The sequence below is a fragment of the Podarcis vaucheri genome (assembly GCF_965113315.1).
Source record: "Podarcis vaucheri genome assembly, chromosome: 16".
Taxonomy (NCBI): domain Eukaryota; kingdom Metazoa; phylum Chordata; class Lepidosauria; order Squamata; family Lacertidae; genus Podarcis; species Podarcis vaucheri.
The window spans coordinates 5,342,994-5,367,647 of record NC_138754.1 but is presented as its reverse complement, the minus strand read 5'-3'; the positions used below and the strand labels follow the sequence as shown (position 1 = coordinate 5,367,647).

Here is a 24,654-nt window from a genome sequence, read left to right as displayed (position 1 = left end):
GGGTTTGAAAAACACCAGTCTAATTCTTGCAGTGATGGGATTCCAAGATTCCTCTTGCTTTTAAGATGATTCAGATCTTCCGGCATCCGTCTCTGACCTTTAAAATATGTCCCAGGACTGGGTTTGGGCTTCCCCCACGCCCATCCAGATCCAAAAAGGCGTTTCCCAGCTCTCAAAAGCAGAAAGTGGAAAATTAGCAGCCGCAGATGGGCAGATTGGATCGCTTTAATCTCGGACCATTTTAAAGCCTGTTCCATTGCTTCCTAAGTTCGGAGGGCCCCTGACCCAACTAAAGGGAGATGCAGCGAAGCCCTGCTGCAAATAAGGACCGCAGCTGGGTGGGTAAGACACTTGCTTGGCATTTAGAAGGTCTCGGGTTCAATCCCCAGCCCCTCCAGGTCAGGATTGGGAAGATGAATTTCTGAAACCCTGCGAGCAGCTACTACTCAGTGTAGACGACCCTGAGATACGGGACCCCTGTGCTGACTTAGTATAAGGTCCTGATCCGATGACCGGGCACCTGCTGTTTCTATGAAGGCAGGCCCTACCATTGGGCAGAATGAGCAGCTGTAAGCTTAGCAGGGGACACAGTACGAAGGATGCCCCCAAGCTGTCTACTGCCCTCTGGTGGAGGGGAAGACCCATCACAGTGTTCAGTCACCAGCCTGGCCAGGGAGTTTTCATACATTGAATTGGGTGTGGGTGTGTGCACTCTCTTGACCTTTGGCCTCTGGTGGGAAAATATAGGTCAAAAGGTAAAGGACCCCTGGACGGCTAAGTCCAGTTAAAGGTGACTATGGGGTTGTGGTGCTCATCTCGCTTTCAGGCCGAGGGAGCCGGTGTTTGTCCACAGACAGCTTTCCGGGTTGTGTGGCCAGCAGGACTAAACCGCTCTGGCGCACGGAACACCATGACGGAAACCAGAGCGCACGGAAACGCTGTTTACCTTCCCGCCGAAGTGGTACCTATTTATCTACTTACACTGGCGTGCTTTCAAACTGCTAGGTAGGCAGGAGCTGGGACAGAGTGCGGATTCGAACTGCTGACCTTCTGATCAGCAAGCCCAGGAGGCTCAGTGGTTTAGACCACAGCGCCACCCGCGTCCCCTGTTTGACTATAACCCCAATTCGAAAAAGCAAAACCCACACAACCCACTGGATGGTGCTTTCAAACTGCTCGGTTGGCAGGAGCTGGGACCGAGCAACAAGAGCTCACCCCATCGCGGGGATTCGAATCGCCAACCTTCCGATCGGCAAGCCCAAGAGGCTCAGTGGTTTATACCACAGCGCCACCTGCGTCCCTTTGGGAAAATATATTGGGGGGCTGTCCCAGGGCAGGCTCATTAAGAGGCTCCCTGGCATCTGCAAACCCCAAGGGCTGATTTCTATGCTGAGTGCTTGAATGCAATGCAGGGGGTCAGACTAGATGACTCTAATGGGCCCTTCCAACTCTATGATTCTTTCTGTGCCCCGGAGGCTCCTCTGGTGCACACCAGCGTCCCTCCCTATGAGTCACCGAGCTGATTCACAACATATTAAAAACAAGCCAAGCAGAAATTATACACTGTTTTAAGTGAGACCGGACAGCGAGTGACCCCTAGTGTTCAGTAAAGGCACTGCAGGAGCAAAGTAAATAAAAAGTTGCCCACACCGATACAAGTTTAAATAAAGTTGCGGTTTCTTTAAAAATAGTTTTTTTTTATTGTCAACAACAACGGGAGAATTAATTCAGGTCACTTCTCGGACAACTAGCAGGAAAAATAAAACCCATAAAAGAGAAACCTTTCTATGGAGACTCTACAAGCTGGTTAAAGTTATACCCTGGACTTTTTTTCTTAATTAATCCCTTGGAACAACAACAAAAAACAAACAAACTCCACAGTCATTCTATCTCCCCCTCCCCTCCAGGAAAAAAAAAGCAAATTGAAAGAAACTGAGACAGAACCTTAAGAGTTAATGAGCTCGCATAGAATAAACGAAACTAAAAACCGTTGTCCAATGAGGCTCTTTTTTTTTTGCTGTGCAAAATGTATTGTTGTGCATATTTCTATATATATATATATATTTATATATTTTTTTCAAACGTTTATGCCTCTAGAGCAATGACAGTACTTGGGTTCATTCCAACCGCTTTAACCTATTTGGGGAGGGGAGGCGGAAAGGGACAGTCCAGTGGATGTCCTAGCATAAGAAATGTCAAAAGCCACAGCTTGGGGTTCACCCCGTTTCCTTCCTTTGCACAAGAAAGTGTGCAAAACTGTGTTTTTGTTTTAATTTCCAACCCCAATCCTCCCCCCCCCCCAAAAAAAAACCCCAGTGGGAAACGTGTGGCCAAGGTGTGGCAGAACCACCCCTGTCCACCAGAGGGGGCTGGACCACAATCAAACATACCATTCTTCTCGCGCCCCTTACAAACATACACAGACAAACACAAACCCCTAACCTCACCTTTCTACAAAAAATGTATGTTTCTGAAATGAAAAGGTGCTTGGAAATTCAGACTGCTTAACTCTCCCTCTTGCAACCTAGACTATTCTAAAAAGTAAAAAGGGGGGGTGGAGTGTACCATAAAACATTTTCATTGTAGTTTTCAGCTGCCTACGGAATGGGTTTTTAGGGGGGGGGGACAAAAAACGGAAGGGGTTTGCATCAGTTCAATAAATAAGACGTCTCTTTTAAAATATTCCCTTTTAAGGAATGAAGAATGAGGTTGGGGTGGGAAGAGATGTTCGCCATAAAGGAAACAAGGTGGAATATTAGAAAAATTTGATTTATTTTTTTAAAAACTAAAGCCAGTCAGACACAGCTACACTGATTCAGAGTCCCCCGGAGTATATGAAAGTTAATTAATTAGAATTCATCGTGACGTCATTAAGGCGGGAAAGGCTTTGGAATTTGGGCGTTAGTTTGCACTCTGGTGTTCGCAGAAGAAAAATACTTTTTTTTTTTTAGAAAAAGCAAACTCAAAAATGCTTCAAGTTCATTTCTCCCCTTGATTTTTTAAAAAGTACTACAACCTAATTGCAGAAATAATATTACTAATGAAATAAGACCAGACGCAGGAGACCAGTGACTAACCATTGAGGCGAGATCTCAAGAAATTATAATTTGTGAGTTAGAGGGGGGGAAGGGCTGTAAGTCACTTGTTAGCCCTACACAGAGTAGACCCCTAGAAATTCATCCGTGTCGACTAGTTTAGGTCCATTAATTTCAAGAGGGTCTGAGCAAGGACTTGGGTGAGCGCCAACCATGCTGTCCTAACGCAAAGAGAAAATGAATGGACATTACCCTAACTTTGGCCTTAAGATACTCTAGCAGATGGGAAACATGGGTTACTACTTAAAGCAAAAAATTACTTTTTGGGTGGTTTTCCCCCCCAAATGACTGCAAAACCTTCCACGAGCCAATCTTCCAACCTCGCCATTCCCCATTTTCAGACTACATACATACACGTATCCACCTTTAACGGCCTGATTCATTCAGAAGGTTTTTCGTTTTAAATACAGATCAAACTTTGCAAAAAAACAACCACCACAACCCTCAGTGAATGCTCCCGCTGGCCAACCCCAAAGCGCTCAAAGGTGGGCAGAAAGATGACAATGGATGCAACCGTTTCATCCAAAAGCCCCAGGAAAATATGCTTGGGCAGGCAGAGGCCAACTCGGCCCTCCAGATGTTTTGGGACTACAACTCCCATCATCCGTAGCTATCAGGACCAGTGGTCAGGGATGATGGGAGTTGTAGTCCCAAAACAGCTGGAGGGCCATGTTTGCCTATGCCTGTACTTGGGAGATATTTTAGGGGGTGGAAAATAACATGTACACACACACACACACACACACACAGCCCACACGTGTCACAAGCAAAGAAAATTTGGCTACTTCCCAGCTAGGCAGCAATGCCTTTCATTTTAACTATGTGCGTTATGGAGCTGTGAGCACAACTCAAGGCAGCCTTCCTTTAAAGGGTTTCTTGTCGTTTAGCAAAGGATGCTTCAGGCATCAAAAATTACCTGGGGCGCTCTCTCTCTCTCTCCAGGTGTTTCCACTGAAGAGGCCCTGGCTTGCCACCCACACCCTAGGCAGGCTAACCCCCCCCCCTGGAACAAGCAACCAAATTGTTTACCCCCTGAAATAAAGGGAGGAGGAATGTCTGCGGCCCTCGACTACCGTCAGCTGGCACGGCCGAGGGCCAGAGGGTTATGCTGGCTGGAGGGATGAAGGCTCTCCGTCCATCTCCTGACCCTGGAGTGATATCTTTTGGCCTTGCAGGCGCCGCTGAACTACGACTCCCATCACCACCCCTGATGGGAGTTGTAGTTCGGCCATGTCCAGAAAGCCAAAGGCTCCTCATTTTTGCACAGGCCTTTGCCTCTTCCATCAGAGTGGAGCACTGCAGACAGGGAGTCCCGCGCCCCAATAATTCAGCTGCTATTGCCCCCTACTCCAGTCTTCTGCTAGCTCCACGCAGCCACCCCTGACCGGGGAAAAGTACCCCATACGCTCTGAAATCCGTGAAGATTTGAAATTGCCGGTGGACACCACCGTAGCGAAGGGGACGGGTAGGGCAGAGCCCCCGTCCCACATGGGGTGGGAAGAGGACTCTCCCCGCAAAATCCCACTTCCCTTTCATACGAGGCAGCCGAGCCCTCGACAGGCTGAGCCCGGCAGTCTATAGGGGCACCTTCGTTCTTTTCGCCCCATCCTCTAAACGAAGCCATGAAGACAACCACCCCGTCCCTGTTAAGGCAGCACAAAGGAGCTAAAACAACTAACCCGAGTTTTGTTTTGTCTTTTGCCCAGTCGTTTCGATTTTTTAAGTACACTTGCATTATCCCTCTTGGTCCTAACCCTGGCAGCTTTGGAGTGGAAAAAGAATTGCATAGTTTCGGAGACTCGTCAGCGAGTCAGATGTACCTCCCCACCGGATCTTGCCTGCTTTACGGCCCCCCGTTCTTCGCTTTTCGCGGGCTCCCGCTCAAACCCGTGTCAGGCGAAGGCTTCCAAGGCCGTTCCCTACCCTGGGGAAATAAACATTCGCATTGCAGCAGCGACGGTAGGTGTAGCAGGGGGAAGGAATTTTCTAAAAACGCCATAGATTTACAGGGGCTTGGGGGTGGAGGGGAGGATTTGTGGGGAAACGGGGGGTCATTTCCCTCCCCCGCCCCCCAAAACGAGAAAAATATAGTGTATAGTTAGTTTTCTGTTTTTTACATCCCACCCGCCCCTCCCCTCTAACACAAATGTAGAGCCCTGTTAAAAATATATATATCTATAATTCTTTAGTATTTTTACTCATCATTCCCACAGTCAAAGTATCGGCTCGGCAAAAGAGAGCCAGATTATTTCTACTCAGCAGAACAGAGGTAGTCTAGGAGAAAAACAAAACGAAAGAAAACAAAATAGCTCGTGCGGGAAGGGAGTGATTCTCTGCAGGTAAGAGAATTTGTACACACACGTGTAACCGGCGTTGCAAAGGGGCCGTGGAAATCGAACCACAGTGATGCCCACATAACTCTCTTTTGCCCCATCTCCCCCGGTTTTCAAGTTGTTTGCAGAGGTTTATTGCTCTTAACAAAGTCCCCACTAATTCAAGTTCTGGTTTCTATTCCCACCCCAATCCCCCAAAGTAGGTATGACCATCTAAAGAACAGGCTTGGGTTTTGTTTTTTTGCTTTTTTGCACAGTAAAAAACTCTCTCTCAATCACACACACACACACACTGAGTATTGCGACTTGATGGTTCCCTCCCTTCGCCCACCCCACCCGCAGCTCCCTACAAGAGAGGGTCCTTTTTTTGTTTGTTTGTTTTAATAAAAAATATATCTTTTTAAAAAGAATATCTCAAGCCCAACTCATCTAAAAAGGCTTCGAAGCTAGCTGCGACAGACCGGAGAGGATTGCGGGAAGGAGAGGGGCAGAATCTGGACACGGCGGAGGTTAACAGGAGTGTTGAGACTCAAGAGAAAGGGGGAAAGGTCCTTTTTCCGACTTAAAAAAAAAAAAGCCATGTTTTAAGGGGTGGGAGAAAAACCTAAAAATGTTTAAATAAAAAAAATCAAAAAAGCTGATTAATATTACTTAATAAAAAGAGGAAAAAAAGATTTCAAACTTGGGGGGAAATGTAGGGATGGCGGGTTTAATCCCTTTGAAATGAAAAAAGGAAAATCACGTTGGGGGCAGATAGAGAGAAAGGCCCCCCCCCTTTCAAAACCATGTATGTTTTACCCTTGGAATTCAAAGCTTTGGTCTAGAAGATCTGTTCGGTTTGACGGCTTCCGACCTGCAAAACTCCAACCTTCCCGATTCCTCCAACCCTTTGCCAATCCCCTCTGCTCTCCAACAGCATTCGCTGCCCTCTCTCCACGCTCCCCTCCCCGGAAGCGAGGGGGGGGTCTCGCCTTCCGCCCCACGCCCCCCACCAGCAGCTTGCCACCCCCTCTGACACCGGCCAGCCCTTCTCCTCGACGAGGCAGGGAGGGAGGGGCGCGAGGGGAAGGGAGGACGCGTTATTGCATTGCCCACGGATCGCGTGGGTCCGGGGGGCCAGGAAGTCCAGTGCCCGGCCCTTCAGAACCTGTGAATCAAGGCCTCCCTCTCCCTTTCCTTGCGCTTCAGCTCCTCCTTGTAGCAGCAGGAGCAGTAGTTCCCGGTCTCCGGGTGCCCGTAAAAGCTACAGTTCGGCTGTTTGCATTTCGTCTGCTGGAGGTTGTAGAGAAGCCGGGCTTTGCTGCGCTCGCCGCCTTTGGGAGAGCAGCCGCCCGCCTCCGTGTACTCCCGGAAGCCGTTGGCGGGCAGGCCCGGGCAGGGAGAGGGGTCGCAGTCTGCCCCCACGTAGCCAGGGGGCGTGTCCGTCTCGGTGGGAGAGAAGCGCCCGCCCAGGTGGGAAGGGCTGGTCTGGTACGGGTGAGGGCGGCCCGGCGGGCAGTGCCTGGGCAAGGTGGCATAGGGCGGCAGGGGGCTGCAGGGTCCGCCGGCAAGCTGCCTCCGGCTCTCTTGGTAGCTGGGCGGGTGGGAGCCCTCCACGCCGCCCGTCATGGAGGGGCGAGGGATGGTGAAGACCCCTGAGTAGCTGGAAGGGAAGCCGGCCATCTTAGCACCCACGGCGGCCAGGTCGGGGCTCTGGAGCCCGTACGGAGGGAGCCCCGGAGGGTACGCCGTGCCCAGCAAGCCCTCCTCGCCTTTGAGGGGGTTGCCGTCCGAGTCCGGCCTCTTGGCCGCCGCCCCGCCGCTGCCCAGCGCCGCGGCCGCCTTCCTCTCCGCCTCCTTCTGCTTCTGCTCCGCCGAAAAGCGCTCCTCGGCATCCGAGAGGTACCGCTGGATCATCTCCTCCTGGAACGGGTGCCGGTGGCTGGTCTTGAGCTGCCCGGCGAAGATGAACTTCCGCTCCCCTTGCATGGCGGCCCGCAGGATGCTCAAACTCAGCCGGACGTCGCTGCTGTACTTGCAGCCGTCCGGCGGCTTCTCGGCGGCCGCCTTGCCCACGCAGGGCTTCTCTGGCGGAGTGGCCGAGTCGCTGGACAGCGCCTCATCCTTGCTGCCCTTCCTCACCTTGACAGAGCCCTTCTTCTTCTTCTTCTCAAGTGTCTCGCCCCCTTGCCCATTGCTGATGCCCCCCTTGACCGTCCGGCTGTGCATCAGGCCCCCCATGTTCTTCTTCAGCTTGCTGCCCAGCGTCTTGCCAAAGCTGCCGAGTTTGTTGGCCACCGAGTCAGCCCGCTTCTTCTCCTTGTCTTTCTCCCGCTCCTTCTTGGTCTTCTCCTTCTCCTTGTCCTTGCTGCTGCTGCTCTTGCTGCCTCCGCTGTTGCTGGCAGAGCTGCTGCAGACAGACTCCTTGTCCGAGTCGCCCGAGTCGGCCGCAGACCGGGCATCGTCCCCCGCGGAAGCAGTTGGCGACTCGGGCTGCGCAAGAGGCGCCTAGAGAAAGTAGGGCAGGAGAGAGAGAGAGAGAGAGAGAGAGAGAGAGAGAGAGAGAGAGAGGTAAGCAGACTTAACAAGGGTCTGCTTCGCCCTCTTCTGGGGGGTGGTCTTCTGTTAGCCCTTGGTGACCCGGAAACTACAACTAATCCAGAACGCGGCAGCCAGACTGGACTGGGAGCGGCCACCGGGGCCGTATAACACCGGTCTTGAAAGACCTACATTGGCTCCCAGTACAGTGGTGCCTCGCAAGACGAAATTAATTCGTTCCGCGAGTCTTTTCGTCTTGCGATGTTTTTCGTCTTGCGAAGCATGGTCCGTCGCAACTGCGCCTCTTCAAGCGGCTTTAAGAAAAAAGCGAACAAACTTGCAAGACATTTTCGTCTTGTGAAGCAAGCCCATAGGGAAATTCATCTAGCGAAGCAACGCAAAAACCGAAAAACCCTTTCGTCTAGCGAGTTTTTCGTCTTGCGAGGCATTCGTCTTGCGGGGCACCACTGTACATTTCCGAGCACAATTCAAAGTGTTGGTGCTGACCTTTAAAGCCCTAAACAGCCTCAGTCCAGTATATCTGAAGGAGCGTCTCCACCCCCATCGTTCTACCCGGAAACTGAGCTCCAGCTCCAAGGGCCTTCTGGCGGTTATTATTATTATTATTAGCGTTCCCTCCACGCCAGAGCAGAACAGGAATCGGTTTATAGGACACCTGCCCTCCTCGGAAACTGGAAGGAGGTTTCCTTTACCTGCATTTCGCAAGGCAACGTGATCCACTTTACATTCATGTAGCTGTGCAGTAGGTGCAGCTTGGCTTCCAGCGAGAGCGTCACACTAGACGAAAACAACGGGGGGAAGACGCAAGGCAGAGTCAAAAGTCAGAGCTGGAAGACTCCCTGTAGGATCTCTTCAACACTCCCAAGTACCTGACTTTCTCCCACAAGTTGAAACCATGGCGCTCAGAAACCATTAAAGTGGGAGACGTTCTGGGCCGAAGTTAAATTCCAGATTCCAAGATGGCCGTCTCTCCTTCCTCAAAAAGGCAGCCACTCTCCACGCCTGCCACTGCCCTCCCCTTCCCTCCCCTCCTCATCCCACCCAGCCCAAGCTCACCCCTTAAGATCGTAGGCCCTGCTGGATGAGACCCTGGATGAGACCACGCCTTCCCCAGACTGTGTTGTCTGAGTCCTTCCGACCTCCCGAGCGGCTCCCCTTTGTTGTCCCCAAACCGACCCCTTCCCACTCACCTGGCCAGCCGGACATTGTCGTTGTCGTCCTTACCCCACTCCCAGTCTTTCCCGGGGTCCACAGCAAAGTGCACTGGGAGCAGCTTGTGCTCGGAGTCCGTGAGCGGGATCACAGCTGCGGAGGAAAAAAGGAACAGCTCTTTCAGAGGCCGGGAAAGGCAAGAGCCGGGAGGCTGCAGGAAAGCAAAGGGGAGAGGCAGCCAGGCAAAGGCTGAGAAGCTCGCCCCTTTCAGAAGCAGACCCAGCACCATCCAGCTCGAGGGAGACTCGGGTTCAGAAGGAGGTTGGCAGGGGCTGGGATGGAGTTACTGACTCGGTTGAGGTTGTGCTTTGGGGACTGCGTGGGTCCCCAGATGTTGCTGGACTACAACTCCCATCATTCCTAGCCAGCATGACCAGTAGTCAGGGATGATGGGAGTTGTAGTCCAACAACATCTGGGAACTGCTGGTTTAGAGGAAAGGAAGGTAGGAGGCAACATGATAGGAGTTGCTAAAATAACTTGCTGGAGAAGTGATTTCCTCTCACGCTCATCAAACTTGAGACTTGATGGCAAATGGTGGCCATCTTCCTGTGGCAGTGAGTTCCACAGCTTAACTCTGTGCTGCGTGGGAAAATCTCTCAACATTCAGCTTCACTGGATGTCCACGACTTCCACTGTCGTGCAAGAGGGAGGGAGACTTTTATCCTTCCGCTTTCTCAGCTGGGCATAAGCTTAGAAGCGCTGCCCCTCTGCACGTACCTTGTTCCTTGGGAGGTTCTTTCTGCTCCATGGATACCAGGGCAGAGAAGTGGGCCTGGTCGTAGGCTAGGACCAGGGGAGAGCGGTGGCACTTGTTGGCGGGGACCTCCAAGGGCAGATAAATGCCGCCAAAGGGGATGGGAGCGAATGCTAAAAGAGAGAGAGAGAGAGAGAAAAGTGAGAAGGAACTGAGCACCCTGCTGATGATACAGAAATACCCCTCAGTTGTGGGCTGCAAGAGTTAACTTTCAATCCACTGCAACGCTGGCGGGAACTCAAAGCAACCCTTGGCAGCAGCGTCTGCCCGATGCCCCTCTGCACGAGTGCCTGCTCTGGGCCTTGCCTCCTTCCAAGAAGTCCTTCATTAGGGATTGTACGGGACGCAACTGGAGCCGTCCCCTCATTCCCGATCTGGTTTGACCCCCACCCCTGTGGAAGAAGTTGCCCACCGCCCAGCCTCCCTCTTCAGTGGATGGAGGAGACGTCTGCCCTCTGGGTTTGCTCCGCAGCCACTGCTCCTACCTTCCCCTCCCGAGTCTCGCAGCATTGTGTCCGCCACGACCACGATGGGCCTCTTGAGCACGTGGGCCAGGACAAAGACGTGGAACTCTTCCAGGCTCTCGTACACAGGCTCCTCGGAGCCTTCCACACTGTGGGGTAGCGGGGGAGAAAAGGGGAGAGCTGTCAGACGTTTTGACTCGGGAGTGTTTGGCCGCCACCCATAAATGCAAACAGTTTCAGCTGGGGGAAATGGGGAGCGAAGACCAGAAAGGGAGCAGCAGGGATTGGAGAGCCTCAGCCACTGGCATGGCCAACAGCCAGGGGAAATGATGAGAGTTGGACCACAGGGACGTCTGAGAGGCCACAGGCACCCTCAACCTCTACTCTAAACTAGCAGCCTCCGAAGCGCTGTTCTGCTCATTAACTTATCTATGTGATAAAATTTATACAGCGCTTGATTGTTGCAGACCTCAAAGCGGTTTACAAAAAAGGAATAAAGCAAAATGATCGCTAAGAACAATTAAAAACAACAATTTAAGTCTTTTGAAAAGTTTAAATTGTTATTGCAGAGCAGATGAAGACTCACATCCGTTTGCTGAACACCTGAGCAGGCTTGTCTAAAGAAAAATGTTCTCGGCAGATGCTGAAAAGTGTACAGTGAAGAAACCTGCCTGACATAAACAGGCAAGGAGTTCCCAAGTGTAGGCGATCTGATCAGATTTTAGAGACCCGATGCCAGACCAGTGCATTTCAAACATCCTGTTTAGAGCAGTGTTCCCCAAAGTTGGATCTCCAGCTGTTGTTGGACTCCAACCCCCATCATCCCTGCCCAGTGGTCCTGCTAGCTAGGGATGATGGGAGTTGTAGTCCAACAACTGGAGACCTAAGTGTGAGAAACACTGATTTAGAGTTTGCCTCCACTGCTGTCCAGCCTGTATGGCTGTAAACCATGGACATGAGGAAGCAGGTGGACTTCCAGATGTTGTTGCCGGACTCCGACTCCCATCATCCTCCCCAACCTGAGCCGTGCAGGGTTCTCAAAAGGTCATCACCCTCATAATGGTTGTCCATCGGGTTCCCACTGTCAGTTTGCATTTCTTTTTCCCCACTGCTGGGACTGGATTTCTTATGGACAGTGCCCATCTTGAATGTATTGGATTTGTGACCATTAAGCTCATTTGCCTTCAGCAGCAGTAATGCTCTGCTGAATGAAATACAATTGCCTCTGATCTGTTTGGGGAGAGGGGATCCTGCAATGTGTTTTCAGTTTCTACTCTGCTACCTATACATTGGAATCTAATCTGGATCATTATTGAGAAGGATTTCATGGCATCCACTCCCACTTGAATGTGGCTCATGCAAGACAGACATATTCTTGCTCTAGCAGGGCAGTGCAGCTACTATATACCCTTGACCGAAGAACGGTACACTCCTTCTATCTGGGAGGGTCGTCCTCTTCCACCAAGCGCACAGCTTCAGGAGGGACGCACATGGAGCGGTGAGGGAAGAAGGAGACATCCGCCTAGCCAGCCAGAACAGCCGAATCAACCCTGGCGATCAATGGGGTGACAGATGTTGCAGCCAGATCGCCCTCACATCCATTCCCGCTCAGAATTTAATCTCAATTATTTACAATTTTTGTTTAATCCACAAGAAAGAAGGGCTTTTTGGCTGGCTAGGTTCAATTCTAATCCTTCTAACCTCCTTTGCAGTGGCGTAGTGTGGGTTGTTAGCACCCGGGGCAAGGCAAGTAATTTGCGCCCCCTAACCCGTGGATTTTAGCACTCGAGTGCGAGCGTGCCCCCCCCAGATGTTGCGCCCGGCCCCCCTGCACCCCCCACGCTACGCCACTGGGGCTGGGGGCGAGCGAAGGAGCCAAGGACCCCCCCCAAAGGCTCAGCAGGAATTTATTGAATTTATTATTTGCAGCCGAAGCCCCCTCCCCTCGGGTGCCTCCCCGCCCCCTCCTCTCCTTGGGCTGTAGGTGGAGCTCCAGATCCGGGCTTGGCAAGCGCCTCTCCTCCTCCCGGCCAGGTCCGGGGCTTCTAGCCGTGCTCCGTCCTCGCCCCCCCCTCCGCGGCTGAGACTTGCGCTGAGAGCCGGAGCCAGCGGCGCCCCCTTCTGCCGGGAGACCCTCGCCCGCCCGCCGGCTTCCTCTCGGAGGGTTTTGGGGAGCGCAGGGCGCGGCGAGGCCCCTCGGAGCTCTCCTCCCTCCCAGTCGGCAGAAGCAGCTGCCGCCTGTGGCTGGGCCGAGGGGATGGCGGCGGCGGCGGGGTGCGGAGGCTGCCCGTGCCCGGCGTCGGTGGCGGCGTCGGCGCTGCTGCAGCGGCTGCTCCTCCTGCGAGCAGTGAGTGGAGCGCAGCCGCAGCGGCGGCGGGGCGCGCGCGCGCGCTAGGGCGCAAGGCTGGCGGTGGCGGCGGGGAGCCCGGCGGAGGAAGGAACTTGTCCCTTCCCTCTGGACTCGCGCCCCCCCCCAGATGTTGCGCCCGGTGCGGCCGGCACCCCTGGCACCCCCCACGCTACGCCACTGCTCCTTTGGGGTGGGTTTGCGGGTTTGGCAGAAGATAGGATCTGCCCATGCGATGCCCACCTGGTGGAAACACCAGCTTACATGGCCCTTAAATGCAAAATATATGATGATCTCCACTGACAGTTTCTAGACCATCTATGTATTCCAACATGGAAACCAGCGACAGAGGTCATGCGCTTCTTATTACAAGGGAGAAACCAGGAGCTCACCAAGACAGTAGCTAAGTTCCTCTATTTGATTTTTTTGTTTCCAAAGTATGCTACAGGATCCTGCCCTTGCTGGAAACCCACAGAGATGAGGTGGATTGCTCGCCTCTCCTGCCCTTTGGCAGGTGACTGTGCCATTGGGGTGGTGACGAGATCACACTGGCCTATCTATTTTAAATGTATTCTGAATGTTCTTAAGGTAAAGGTAAAGGAACCCCTGACCATCAGGTCTAGTCGCGGATGACTCTGGGGTTGCGGCGCTCATCTTGCTTTATTGGCCGAGGGAGCCGGCGTACAGCTTCCGGGTCATGTGGCCAGCATGACTAAGCCGCTTCTGGCGAACCAGAGCAGTGCACAGAAACGCCATTTGCCTTCCCGCTGGAGCGGTACCTATTTATCTACTTGCACTTTGACGTGCTCTCGAACTGCTAGGTGGGCAGGAGCAGGGACCGAGCAACGGGAGCTCGCCCCGTTGCAGGGATTTGAACCACCAACCTTCTGACTGGCAAGTCCTAGGCTCTGTGGTTTAACCCACAGCGCCACCTGCTTATGTGATGCCAATAAAGGTTACTTGACTTGACACTCCTGCATTATGGACCACCTGAAGTTTCTGGGGAGCCTTCAAGGTCAGAGCCCAGTGTAACAATCTTGGGTGTGATCTGTGGGGAGCAGGGAAATACCACTCACCCTCCGCAGCTCCCTCCATTTGTGCCGTAGTGCATGCGTGGCTCGCTGGATGCCAGCTTGATCAGCTCGTTCCACTCCTTTTGCCATTCCTCTTCTGTGTAAACGAGGCCGGACTAAGGTGGTGGGAAGACGAACGGGAAGAGAGGGAAAACAAATATGTAAATTGAGGCTTCTCTCCACACTGCAAGGATACTTTCAATAGGTTTGCAGGGCATGGGGCGCTCCTGGAGGTTAACCGTCCAGAGCTTCTTGAATGCTCAGAGAGGATCCGGTGCTAAAACTAGCCTGGTGTGGACATAACCGGCACTTGGAAAACAAGGTGCAACTTAGGTTAGCTTTCATCGGCGAGGCTACTGTCACGTACGCCTGGCCACAAAACTGGTAAGAGCCAGTTAAGGGGGAATGTTAAGCGTTAAAAACCAGGTGAGGTACAAGGAGGACTCTGCACATCCAGTAAAAAATAATAATACAGTGGTACCTCAGGTTACATACGCTTCAGGTTACAGACTCCGCTAACCCAGATATAGTGCTTCAGGTTAAGAACTTTGCTTCAGGATGAGAACAGAAATCGGGCTCCGGCGGTGCGGCGGCAGCAGGAGGCCCCATTAGCTAAAGTGGTGCTTCAGGTTAAGAACAGTTTCAGGTTAAGAATGGACCTCCGGAATGAATTAAGTACTTAACCCGAGGTACCACTGTAATGGGTTGAGTAAGTGTTTCAAGAGTCCCATGGACGGCAAGAAGATCATAGAATCATAGAGTTGGAAGAGACCACAAGGGCCATCGAGTCCAACCCCCTGCCAAGCAGGAAACACCATCAGAGCACTCCTGACATATGGTTGTCAAGCCTCTGCTTAAAGACCTCCAAAGAAGGAGACTCTCCATTCTTAGGGAAATCAGCCCTGAGTGCTCACTGGAAGGACAGATCCTGAAGCTGAGGCTCCAAGACTTTGCCCGCCTCATGAGAAGAGAAGACTCCCTGGAAAAGACCCTGATGTTGGGAAAGATGGAGGGCACAAGGAGAAGGGGACGACAGAGGACGAGATGGTTGGATAGTGTTCTCGAAGCTACCAGCATGAGTTTGATCAAACTGCAGGAGGCAGTGGAAGACAGGAGTGCCTGGCGTGCTCTGGTCCAGGGGGTCACAAAGCATCCGACACGACTAAACAACAACAACAAATGGTTTCAAAGGACTGTGTTTGGGTGAGATATGGTGGGGTGACAGGGTGGCAAGTGGTGGTTGGGGGGAGAGAAACAGCTCAGATGACGTGCATTTTGCCTGTGTAGCGTGTGTTATAATGGAAATACAGTCGTACCTTGTATCCCGAACGCCGCAAACCCAGAAGTGAGTGTTTCGGTTTGCAAATGTTCTATGGAGCCCGAATGTCTGATGTGGCTTCTGATTGGCTGCAGGAGCTTCCTGCAGCCAATCAGAAGCCACGCCTTGGTTTCCGAACGTTTTGGAAGTCGAATGGACTTCTGGAACGGATTCCGTTCGGCTTCCGAGGTACAACTGTACTCTTGCAGACTCTCTGGACTCTGTCCTGTAACGTGTTGCTGGCCGACTGGAGATTCGATGCAAACCTCTGTCCTGAACCACCCCCAGGGAAACTTCTCCCACAATAAGGAAGTCACTAGAAACCCCAACATAAAAAACCGCTTGGGATTTGTGGGCATCCCTATGTTCCAAGACATAGGAAAGGGATCCTGGGCTGAGCCTCAGCCCCAAGGAATGCCGGATGCCAGTGCAGGCTGGTCGTAAGGAAACCACAAGGGCCCTGCAGGATCAGGCCTCACCTCTTTGTTCTGCTGCGTCTGCTGCCACCTCCATCGCCGCTTGAGGGCCTCCCTTTCCACCCCTTTGTCCATGAGGGCGTAGAGGGCTTTGCGGAGCATCAGATCCCGGTCGTGAAAACCCCACATGCCTATAGGGAGGAAAAAGAGATTTTTAAAAAACCAAACAAGTGGTACTTAAGCCTTCTATTCATTAATTCCACCCACCCCTTGCCTTCCATGAGGATAAATACACCCAAAAAAAGCATTACAGAACAATAATGCTGGAAATGTTTAATGCAACTATTCTTTACCTGGAATTTTAATATTTTAGCCCACATGCAACGGCACTCATTCCACCTGCCTATTTCATAGTTTTGTTTGCCATCTTTTACAATTTTCATCTGTTGCTATAATTGTTCTCTCCGTTTCATATGCGTTATAAGATTGGGGGGGGGATCTTTTACCCTCCAAAATTGCGGAAAATGTTAGCTGTCAATCATAATGCTCTCTTTTGAAAATATGTAGGTTTATATTTATTCATTGTCCCCCCCCCCAAAAAAAAGGATGTCTCAAGACTTGTAAATTCATAAAATACAAATAGGTGGACAAATGTAACACTACATTATTTCCCCAAAGCATTAAGCACGAACAATACTGGGTGGAATCTACACACATATAAAAAACGCTGTGAAAATGTTTTTTAAAAAAAGTTTTGAAAAATGCAATGGTTTTTGCATAGCTCACTGCCGCCATCTAGTGTCACATTTGCATACTGCACTTTACAACACATGTAAAATATTTTATTTGCAGCTGTATAGCTGAGTTCCTGGAAAACGTTCATTTTCTGTGTTAAGATGGCAAACGTCCCTCAGAAACTTTACGGCGATGCTGGTAATGTTGATTGTCAGTTGTATACTATGCCCTGGTAAATAGGTATGATATAGAGCAGGCATCCCCAAACTCAGCCCTCCGGATGCTTTGGGACTACAACTCCCATCATCCCTAGCTAATAGGACCAGTGGTCAGGCATGACGGACATTGTAATCCCAAAACATCTGGAGGGCCGAGTTTGGGGATGCCTGATATAGAGCCTACCTATACATATACAGCATGTAATGTAAATAAATATTTGCATATATACACACACACAGGCACACACATTCTTACTTGCCCATATAAACATTTATAGATATGCTAACACACACAGTTAAGCTGTGTATTAGGAGATCTGAAGTGGCCTCTCGATACCTCATTCTATGCCAGGAGTCAGCAACCTTTTAGAATTTTGAGGAAGGTGCCGTGGGCGCCGGGCACAAAATGGCCGCCAAGAGGGCGTGGCATCGCACAAATGGCTGCTGCGTGGTGTGTGCAAGCAAGGCTCAGCCTGGGCAGACGGGATCTAAGCAGGAAGAGCTTTGTGTGCATCGTGGATTGCTTTGCAGGGGATATTTACTGAAATATTTTGTGGGCTCTGTGGAAGGCTCAGGGACGCTGTGTGGCAACCCATCGCACTGGCTTTTAAAATGCACGGCGCTGGAGGCAGGGAGGTCTTACCTAGCGATGCAGCGTGGAGCAGGCAGTTCCCGTCGCCCGTCGTGGCTAAGGGGAGCAACCGCTGGCAGCTGGGATCGACATTGGCCCACCAGTTCAGACGACCTGGTCAAAAAGGGGAACAAACAGGAAGCAGTTATTTTGTGCTTTTCAAGGTTCTGGGCATTTTCAAGACCAGTCTCTCTCTTTCTACAAGCCTTGCGCCAACATCGGCCACAGTTCACTAGACATTTGACGCACCAGGAGACCAGTTTTTTGTTTCGTTTGTTTCATAGAATTCACAAAAATCCTCAAAGCGATTTACAAGAGATAAGGCAGTAAAATCAAGAAAGGTAAACGTCTGAGGAGCACCAAACCCCATCGGTGGATGGAACAGCAGAAGAGATGAAACCACATCTGCAGGGAAGCCAGAACAGTTGTGGACCTGCAAAAAGGGTTCCAGAGATTGCACCCCCTTTCTTGCCACTCAGAGGGCAAAATGTCTGCACAGTATTTGGAGGCGGGGAGTTGGAGCAGGCTGACATCCCTGCCTTCCTCAGGAATAACAGCAGGTTATGTCAGAGGACGACACACCTTGCGGAAATATTCTGCCTCGCAGGGCCTCTCAAACGTCCCCGGGGGAGAAGGAACGAGGGAGCCGCCTGAACGCGTCTCCAGGCTGGTCAGGGCCTGGCTTGGCTGAAGATCGGTTTTTCCTGATATACCTCTTTAAAACGACAACAACCTACAATTAAACCTAAAAGGAGGGGTGTCAGTGGATGCTAACAGGATGAACGTGAGGAAAGTGTGACCCGAGAGCCACAGGAGCTGTGACAAAGTAGGTTTTGTGGTCCGATTTCCCAACATCCACCCCCCCCCCGGCCCCCAAATCCAAAGTGTCAGCTACAGTCATACCTCAGGATGAATACTCTTTGGGTTAGGCAAATTCGGGTTGCGCTCCGCGGCAACCCGGAAGTAACGGGGTATCCGGTTTCGCCGCGCGCGCATGCGCAGACCATCAAAATGACATCACGCACATGCACAGAAGTGCCAAAACGTGGCCCATGCACACATGGACACGGGTTACGTTCACTTCGGGATGCAAACGAGGCTCCGGAACGGATCCCATTCGCATCCCGAGGTGCCACTGTATCTGCAAGGAGCGATCGGGACAATTTATTTATTTATAAAAATGGACTGTTCTTCCCTTCAATTCAGATAAGACTCTCCGGCTGCAATTCTGCGATATGTGATAGGATATAAATATAAATATGAATAAGAGCCAGTGTGGTATCGAACTAGGATCTGGGAGATCACGGTTCGAATCCCCACTCAGCCATGAAACTCATGGGGCATGATCTTGGGGGCTGGTCAACACCTCTCAGCCTCCTTCACAGGACTGTTGTGAGGATAAAGTGGGGAGCAGGAGAAGAACCAGCCACACAACACTGGGAGGAAAAAGTCCTATATAAATACAGTGGTGCCTCGCAAGACGAAATTAATTCGTTCCGCGAGTTTTTTCGTCTTGCGATTTTTTCGTCTTGTGAAGCACGGTGTCGGAAAAGTTTTGGAAAAGCTTCAAAAATCACCAAAGTTCAAAAACCTCAAAAAAGGCTACCACACCGCGTGCTATGAGTTGCTCCTCGAAGTCAAGTCGCAACTGTATTAACGGTGTTAAGAAAAAGGAAACAAACTTGCAAGACGTTTCTGTCTTGCGAAGCAAGCCCATAGGGAAAATCGTCTTGCGAAGCAACTCATAAAACCAAAAACCCTTTCGTCTTGCGAGTTTTCCGTCTTGCGAGGCATACGTCTTGCGAGGTACCACTGTATAATCAATAAATAATAAAAGGTAAAGGTGAAGGTGAAGGACCCCATGGATGGTTAGGTCCCGACAAAGGCGACTACGGGGTTGTGGCGCTCATCTTGCTTTCAGGCCGAGTGAGCCGGCGTTTGTCCACAGACAGCTTTCCGCGTCATGTGGCCAGCATGTCTAAACCGCTACTGGTGCACGGAGGACCGTGAGGAGTGCCAGAGCACACGGAAATGCCGTTTACCTTCCTGCTGCAGCAGTACCTATTTATGTACTTGCACTGGTGTGCTTTCAAACTGCTAGGTTGGCAGGAGCAGGGACTGAGCAATGGGAGCTCCCTCCGTCGCGGGGATTCAAACTGCCGACCTTCTGATCAGCAAGCCCAAGAGGCTCAGTGGTTTAGACCACAGTGCCACCCGGTATTGGATTTGTGACCATTATGCTTATTTGCCTTCAGTAGCAGTAAATCTCTGCTGGATGAAATCCAATTGCCTCTGGTCTATTTATTGGGAATCCTGCAACGTGTTGAAGTTTTTACTCTGCTAACTATATGCTGGAGTTCTGCTCTGGATCAATATTGAGTAGAATTCCAGGCATCACCTCATCGCTTCTGTGGCCAGGACAGCTGGGCAATCCTTCCCCATGCTCTAGCGCTGGGCCTGGTCTTCAGAGGGGAAAGGGCACCCAGGAAAGTTTACGTCCTGGGCAACTGCCACCCAAGAAAACAGACGTGGTGCGGCGTTGACATCACGGGCGCTTACCAGCCTGCTCCAGCGCCACCAGCATCGACTGCTCGATGAGATCGCGCTCGATGAAGCACCGGAACTCCTCGTTGTAGACGGTCAGGTCGGGAAGCTGGAAGGTACAGATGGGCATCTCTGGGAGGTGCTCCCCGCTGCCGCCAACCCCCCCGCCGCTGCCCCCACCCCCGTTGCTGGAGACGTGAGAGCGAGCCATGGAGACGATGGTGGAGCTGGCATGAGAGATGCCGCGAGACAGGCGCTTCTCTGAAAAGAGAAAGGGGAGCCATTATTTCATCAACGCAGGCTTTCCGAATGCAACACATTCCCAGGAAACCGTTCGCTAGGTCAAGTGTTCACATGGAGAGCCGGTGGTCTCCATTATCTCCTGTGGGACCATTTCTAATTGAGGATTTGCTCGATCTCTGCCCTGCACCCAGATGCTCCCTCCATGGTTTCTCCCCAAAATGGCTGCAGCCAACCAGCAAAACGAGAAACGAAGCAAAAACTGATTTGTCTGATCTCTCTCCCTCCCTGAAATGCCTGAAAATGGCTGCCACTGACCAGCCAACTCCAAGGAAGGAAGGAAGGAAGGAAGGAAGGAAGGAAGGAAGGAAGTGGGCCAGCTCCAGCCGTTTGGATATTTGAATCTGTGTTGTGCATAGCAAGGTTTGTGTTTGGATAAGTGGATTTTCATTTGGAAATCAGGATCTGCATGTATTATGATGCATTGAATTTATTCCCCACCCTCCACAGGGGCGGAAGAATTTACAGCAGTTTAAAATTAAATATTAGAAAGAGTTTAAGACAAATCACAGCCACGGGAATAGGGCTGGGTCCTGAAAACATACATATCTCAGGTGCCAACGGCCAAGATAAACAGGAGCATACGACAGAAACGATGTTAGCGAAGGAAGGGTAAAAGACAGGACTGCATGGTTAACCTACAGACCTGACTCCTCCCAGAGGAGGCAGCGATGGGCACCATCTTAAAGGTAAAGGTAAAGGGACCCCTGACCATTAGGTCCAGTCGTGGATGACTTTGGGGTTGCGGCGCTCATCTCGCTTTACTGGCCGAGGGAGCCGGCGTACAGCTTCCGGGTCATGTGGCCAGCATGTCTAAACTGCTTCTGGAGAACCACAGCAGTGCATGGAAATGCTCTTTACCTTCCCGCCAGAGCAGTACCTATTTATCTACTTGCACTTTGACGTGCTTTCAAACTGCTAGGTTGGCAGAAGCTGGGACTGAGCAACGGGAGCTCATCCTGTCGCGGGGATTCGAACCGCCGACCTTCTGATCGGCAAGTCCTAGGCTCTGTGGTTTAAACCACAGCGCCACCCGCGTCCGGGGCACCATCTTAGTTGTCTTTAAAAGAAGACTGGACAAACTGGTGGAGGATGAGCCTATCAATGGCTCTGCTTTGCCTCCACTGTCAGAGGCAGCAATGTTCCTGAATACTAGTTGCTGGAAACTGCAAGGAGGATAGAGGGCTCTTGTTCTCAAATCTTGCTTGCAGGTTTTCCCCCCAGGCTGTGGCAAGAGGATGCTGGAGGAGATCCACCACACTTCTAGTTGTTTTCAGCACCGCAAAGCCACAAATAGCTGGCTTATTCGCAAGTGGAGTCACAGCTGGAGCCAGACTCATAGAATCATAGAATCATAGAGTTGGAAGAGACCACAAGGGCCATGGAGTCCAACCCCCTGCCAAGCAGGAAACACCATCAGAGCACTCCTGACATATGGTTGTCAAGCCTCTGCTTAAAGACCTCCAAAGTAGGAGACTCCACCACACTCCTTGGCAGCAAATTCCACTGTCAAACAGCTCTTACTGTCAGGAAGTTCCTCCTAATGTTTAGGTGGAATCTTCTTTCTTGTAGTTTGGATCCATTGCTCCGTGTCCGCTTCTCTGGAGCAGCAGAAAACAACCTTTCTCCCTCCTCTATGTGACATCCTTTTATATATTTGAACATGGCTATCATATCACCCCTTAACCTCCTCTTCTCCAGGCTAAACATGCCCAGCTCCCTTAGCCGTTCCTCATAAGGCATCGTTTCCAGGCCTTTGACCATTTTGGTTGCCCTCCTCTGGACACGTTCCAGTTTGTCAGTGTCCAGTGGACGAGATCCACCACACTTCTAGTTGTTTTCAGCACCGCAAAGCCACAAATAGCTGGCTTATTCGCAAGTGGAGTCACAGCTGGAGCCAGACTCATAGAATCATAGAATCATAGAGTTGGAAGAGACCACAAGGGCCATGGAGTCCAACCCCCTGCCAAGCAGGAAACAGCATCAGAGCACTCCTGACATATGGTTGTCAAGCCTCTGCTTAAAGACCTCCAAAGTAGGAGACTCCACCACACTCCTTGGCAGCAAATTCCACTGTCAAACAGCTCTTACTGTCAGGAAGTTCCTCCTAATGTTTAGGTGGAATCTTCTTTCTTGTAGTTTGGATCCATTGCTCCGTGTCCGCTTCTCTGGAGCAGCAGAAAACAACCTTTCTCCCTCCTCTATGTGACATCCTTTTATATATTTGAACATGGCTATCATATCACCCCTTAACCTCCTCTTCTCCAGGCTAAACATGCCGTTCCTCATAAGGCATCGTTTCCAGGCCTTTGACCATTTTGGTTGCCCTCCTCTGGACACGTTCCAGTTTGTCAGTGTCCTTCTTGAATTGTGGTGCCCAGAACTGGACACAGTACTCCAGGTGAGGTCTGACCAGAGCAGAATACAGTGGCACTATTACTTCCCTTGATCTAGATGCTATACTCCTATTGATGCAGCCCAGAATTGCATTGGCTTTTTTAGCTGCCGCGTCACACTGTTGGCTCATGTCAAGACTCTTGGGTCCATCAAGCTCAGGACTGTCAACTCTGACTGGCAGCCATTGAGGACTGAATCGGGAACTTTCTGCAACCATGCTGACGCTCTCTAAGTACTGAACTGCAGCTCTTCATCAGAACCGCAGCAGAGGACGAGGGGCTTAAGAGGACAGGGGCCACGCCTCCCCTGTGCAGCAAACACCCACGATCGAGGCTGCCCCCTCCTACCTTGCACAATGTCATCCTGGCGCTGGAGTGGGGGTCGCGGGGGCCACGCCACGTCCTTTTCCACGTGCTTGAAGGCCCGGCCTTCGTTGAAGGAATGGGGGAGGTTCCCGGCGTGCACCTGCCGGAGCTGCTCAAAGTCACTCAGGGCGGCGCTCAGGTCCCAGTTTTTCCCTGCGCCAGAGGAAAGAGAAGGGAGAGGGTTCAGAGAAGGAAAGCCGCCAAACTAGCCCCAAGCAGAGGTCCCCTCAGCTCTCCGAATCACAGATCCTAGAATCACAGAACTGTAGAGGTGGAAGATGCCTCCCCGCCCGCCCCGGTCATCTAATCCAACCCCCTGCAATGTAGGAATCACCATTCAAGAATCCCCGACAGATGGCCATCTAACCTCTGTTGAAAAACCTCCAATGAAGGAGAGCTCTCCACCTTTAATAATAATAATAATAATAATAATAATAATAATTTATTTATACCCCACCAATTGGGCTGGGTTTCCCCAGCCACTCTGGGCGGCTTCCAACAGAATATTAAAATACAATAGTCTGTTAAACATTAAAAGCTTCCCTAAACAGGGCTGCCTTCAGAAAGAGCACCTAGAATCATAGAATCATAGAGTTGGAAGAGACCACAAGGGCCATCGAGTCCAACCCCCTGCCAAGCAGGAAACACCATCAGAGCACTCCTGACATATGGTTGTCAAGCCTCTGCTTAAAGACCTCCAAAGAAGGAGACTCCACCTGCTCTCAGAAAGTTCTTCCTTCCTAATGTTCAGCTGGAATCCCCATTCTTACAATTTGAATCCATTGGTTTGGGTCGTCCCCTCTGGAGCAGCAGGACATGAGCTCGCTCCACCTTCCACAATGACAGCCTTTTAGATGTCCGAAGGTGGCCATCCCATCACCTCAACGATGCTTGTCAAATCCCCCTCTTCTATCAAGAAGCAGCACCCAACATATCTCATCGCCGCCACCCACTCAAAATTGTATCCCCTATTATCTAGAAAAGCCCCACCCCACCCCACAGATGTCCTTCTTAACATAAAACAACAAGGAGAGACTTCCTGGTGCCAATGAGAACTCTTGTGTTTACTTCCTTGACACATGGTTCTGGCCAAACACAGAGAGCTCTCTCTTTCGAAGATACGAGTCTCTTTGCAAAACGTGCCCTGAAAACCAAGTAGAATTTCAGAAATCAAAAGGGGGAGGGCATCACCTTCAAGAAGATCCCTTGCCAATCCTGGCTCTGCCCCTGTTGAGCGTACAAAATCCGATAGGACGACGTCCATATCCAGGGTCATGTGGGTGGGAACGGGTGGGACATCGATCCGGGCTTCCGCTTCAGTCTGGAGGGGGGAAGAGGCAAGGAAGGGCCAGATTTACAGGTTGTCTGAAAAACTTGGGTGGGCAACTAGAAATCTCTTTATTGGTCATTTTAAGGCATTTGTAAAATACCCGGAAGGTGCCTAAACAGGTCAGAGCCGCGTGCAGGGAAACTATGCTTTGCATTCACAGAATCACAGAACTGTGGAGGTGGAAGGGACCCAAAGGGTCATCCAGACCAACCCCCTGCAACGCACTCAGGAAAGGAAAAGGACGCCCCACACAACATAAAGATGTGTCCAAATGAAACGAGGAAGCGCAACAGGTCAGTGCTGGAAACAAACAAATAAATCGGGTGTTACAAGCATATAGATGTCACCTTTAGCAAAACCCTAGACAACAGCTATGACACAGAATCGTAGAATTGGAAGGGACCCCAGGGGTCTACTAGACCAAGCATCCCTGACAAATGGACCATCCAAACTGTTTAAAAACCTCCCGTGAAGGAGAGTCCACCGTCTTCCGAGGTGTCATCCATTCCACTGGCCCACAGCTCTTCCCCCGCAGAAAGCTCTCCCTGACACTTCGTCGGAATATTCATTCTTGTAATGTGCT

At 51.2% G+C, this 24,654-nt stretch overlaps 1 protein-coding gene across 1 annotated transcript; it reads right to left on the bottom strand.

Annotated features, from left to right (window-relative positions):
- Positions 1-1,676: 1,676 nt before the first annotated feature.
- On the bottom strand, positions 1,677-24,017 carry OTUD7B (OTU deubiquitinase 7B; the record flags this gene model as incomplete). The annotated part of the gene is made up of 11 exons (XM_082202129.1): positions 1,677-7,915; positions 8,659-8,743; positions 9,157-9,271; positions 9,897-10,046; positions 10,419-10,546; positions 13,821-13,933; positions 15,615-15,742; positions 17,148-17,249; positions 19,695-19,940; positions 22,724-22,894; positions 23,933-24,017. 11 exons carry the CDS (start codon positions 24,015-24,017, stop codon positions 6,569-6,571), a joined length of 2,670 nt encoding a protein of 889 aa, XP_082058255.1. The 3' UTR covers positions 1,677-6,568.
- Between the last annotated feature and the right edge of the window lie 637 nt (positions 24,018-24,654).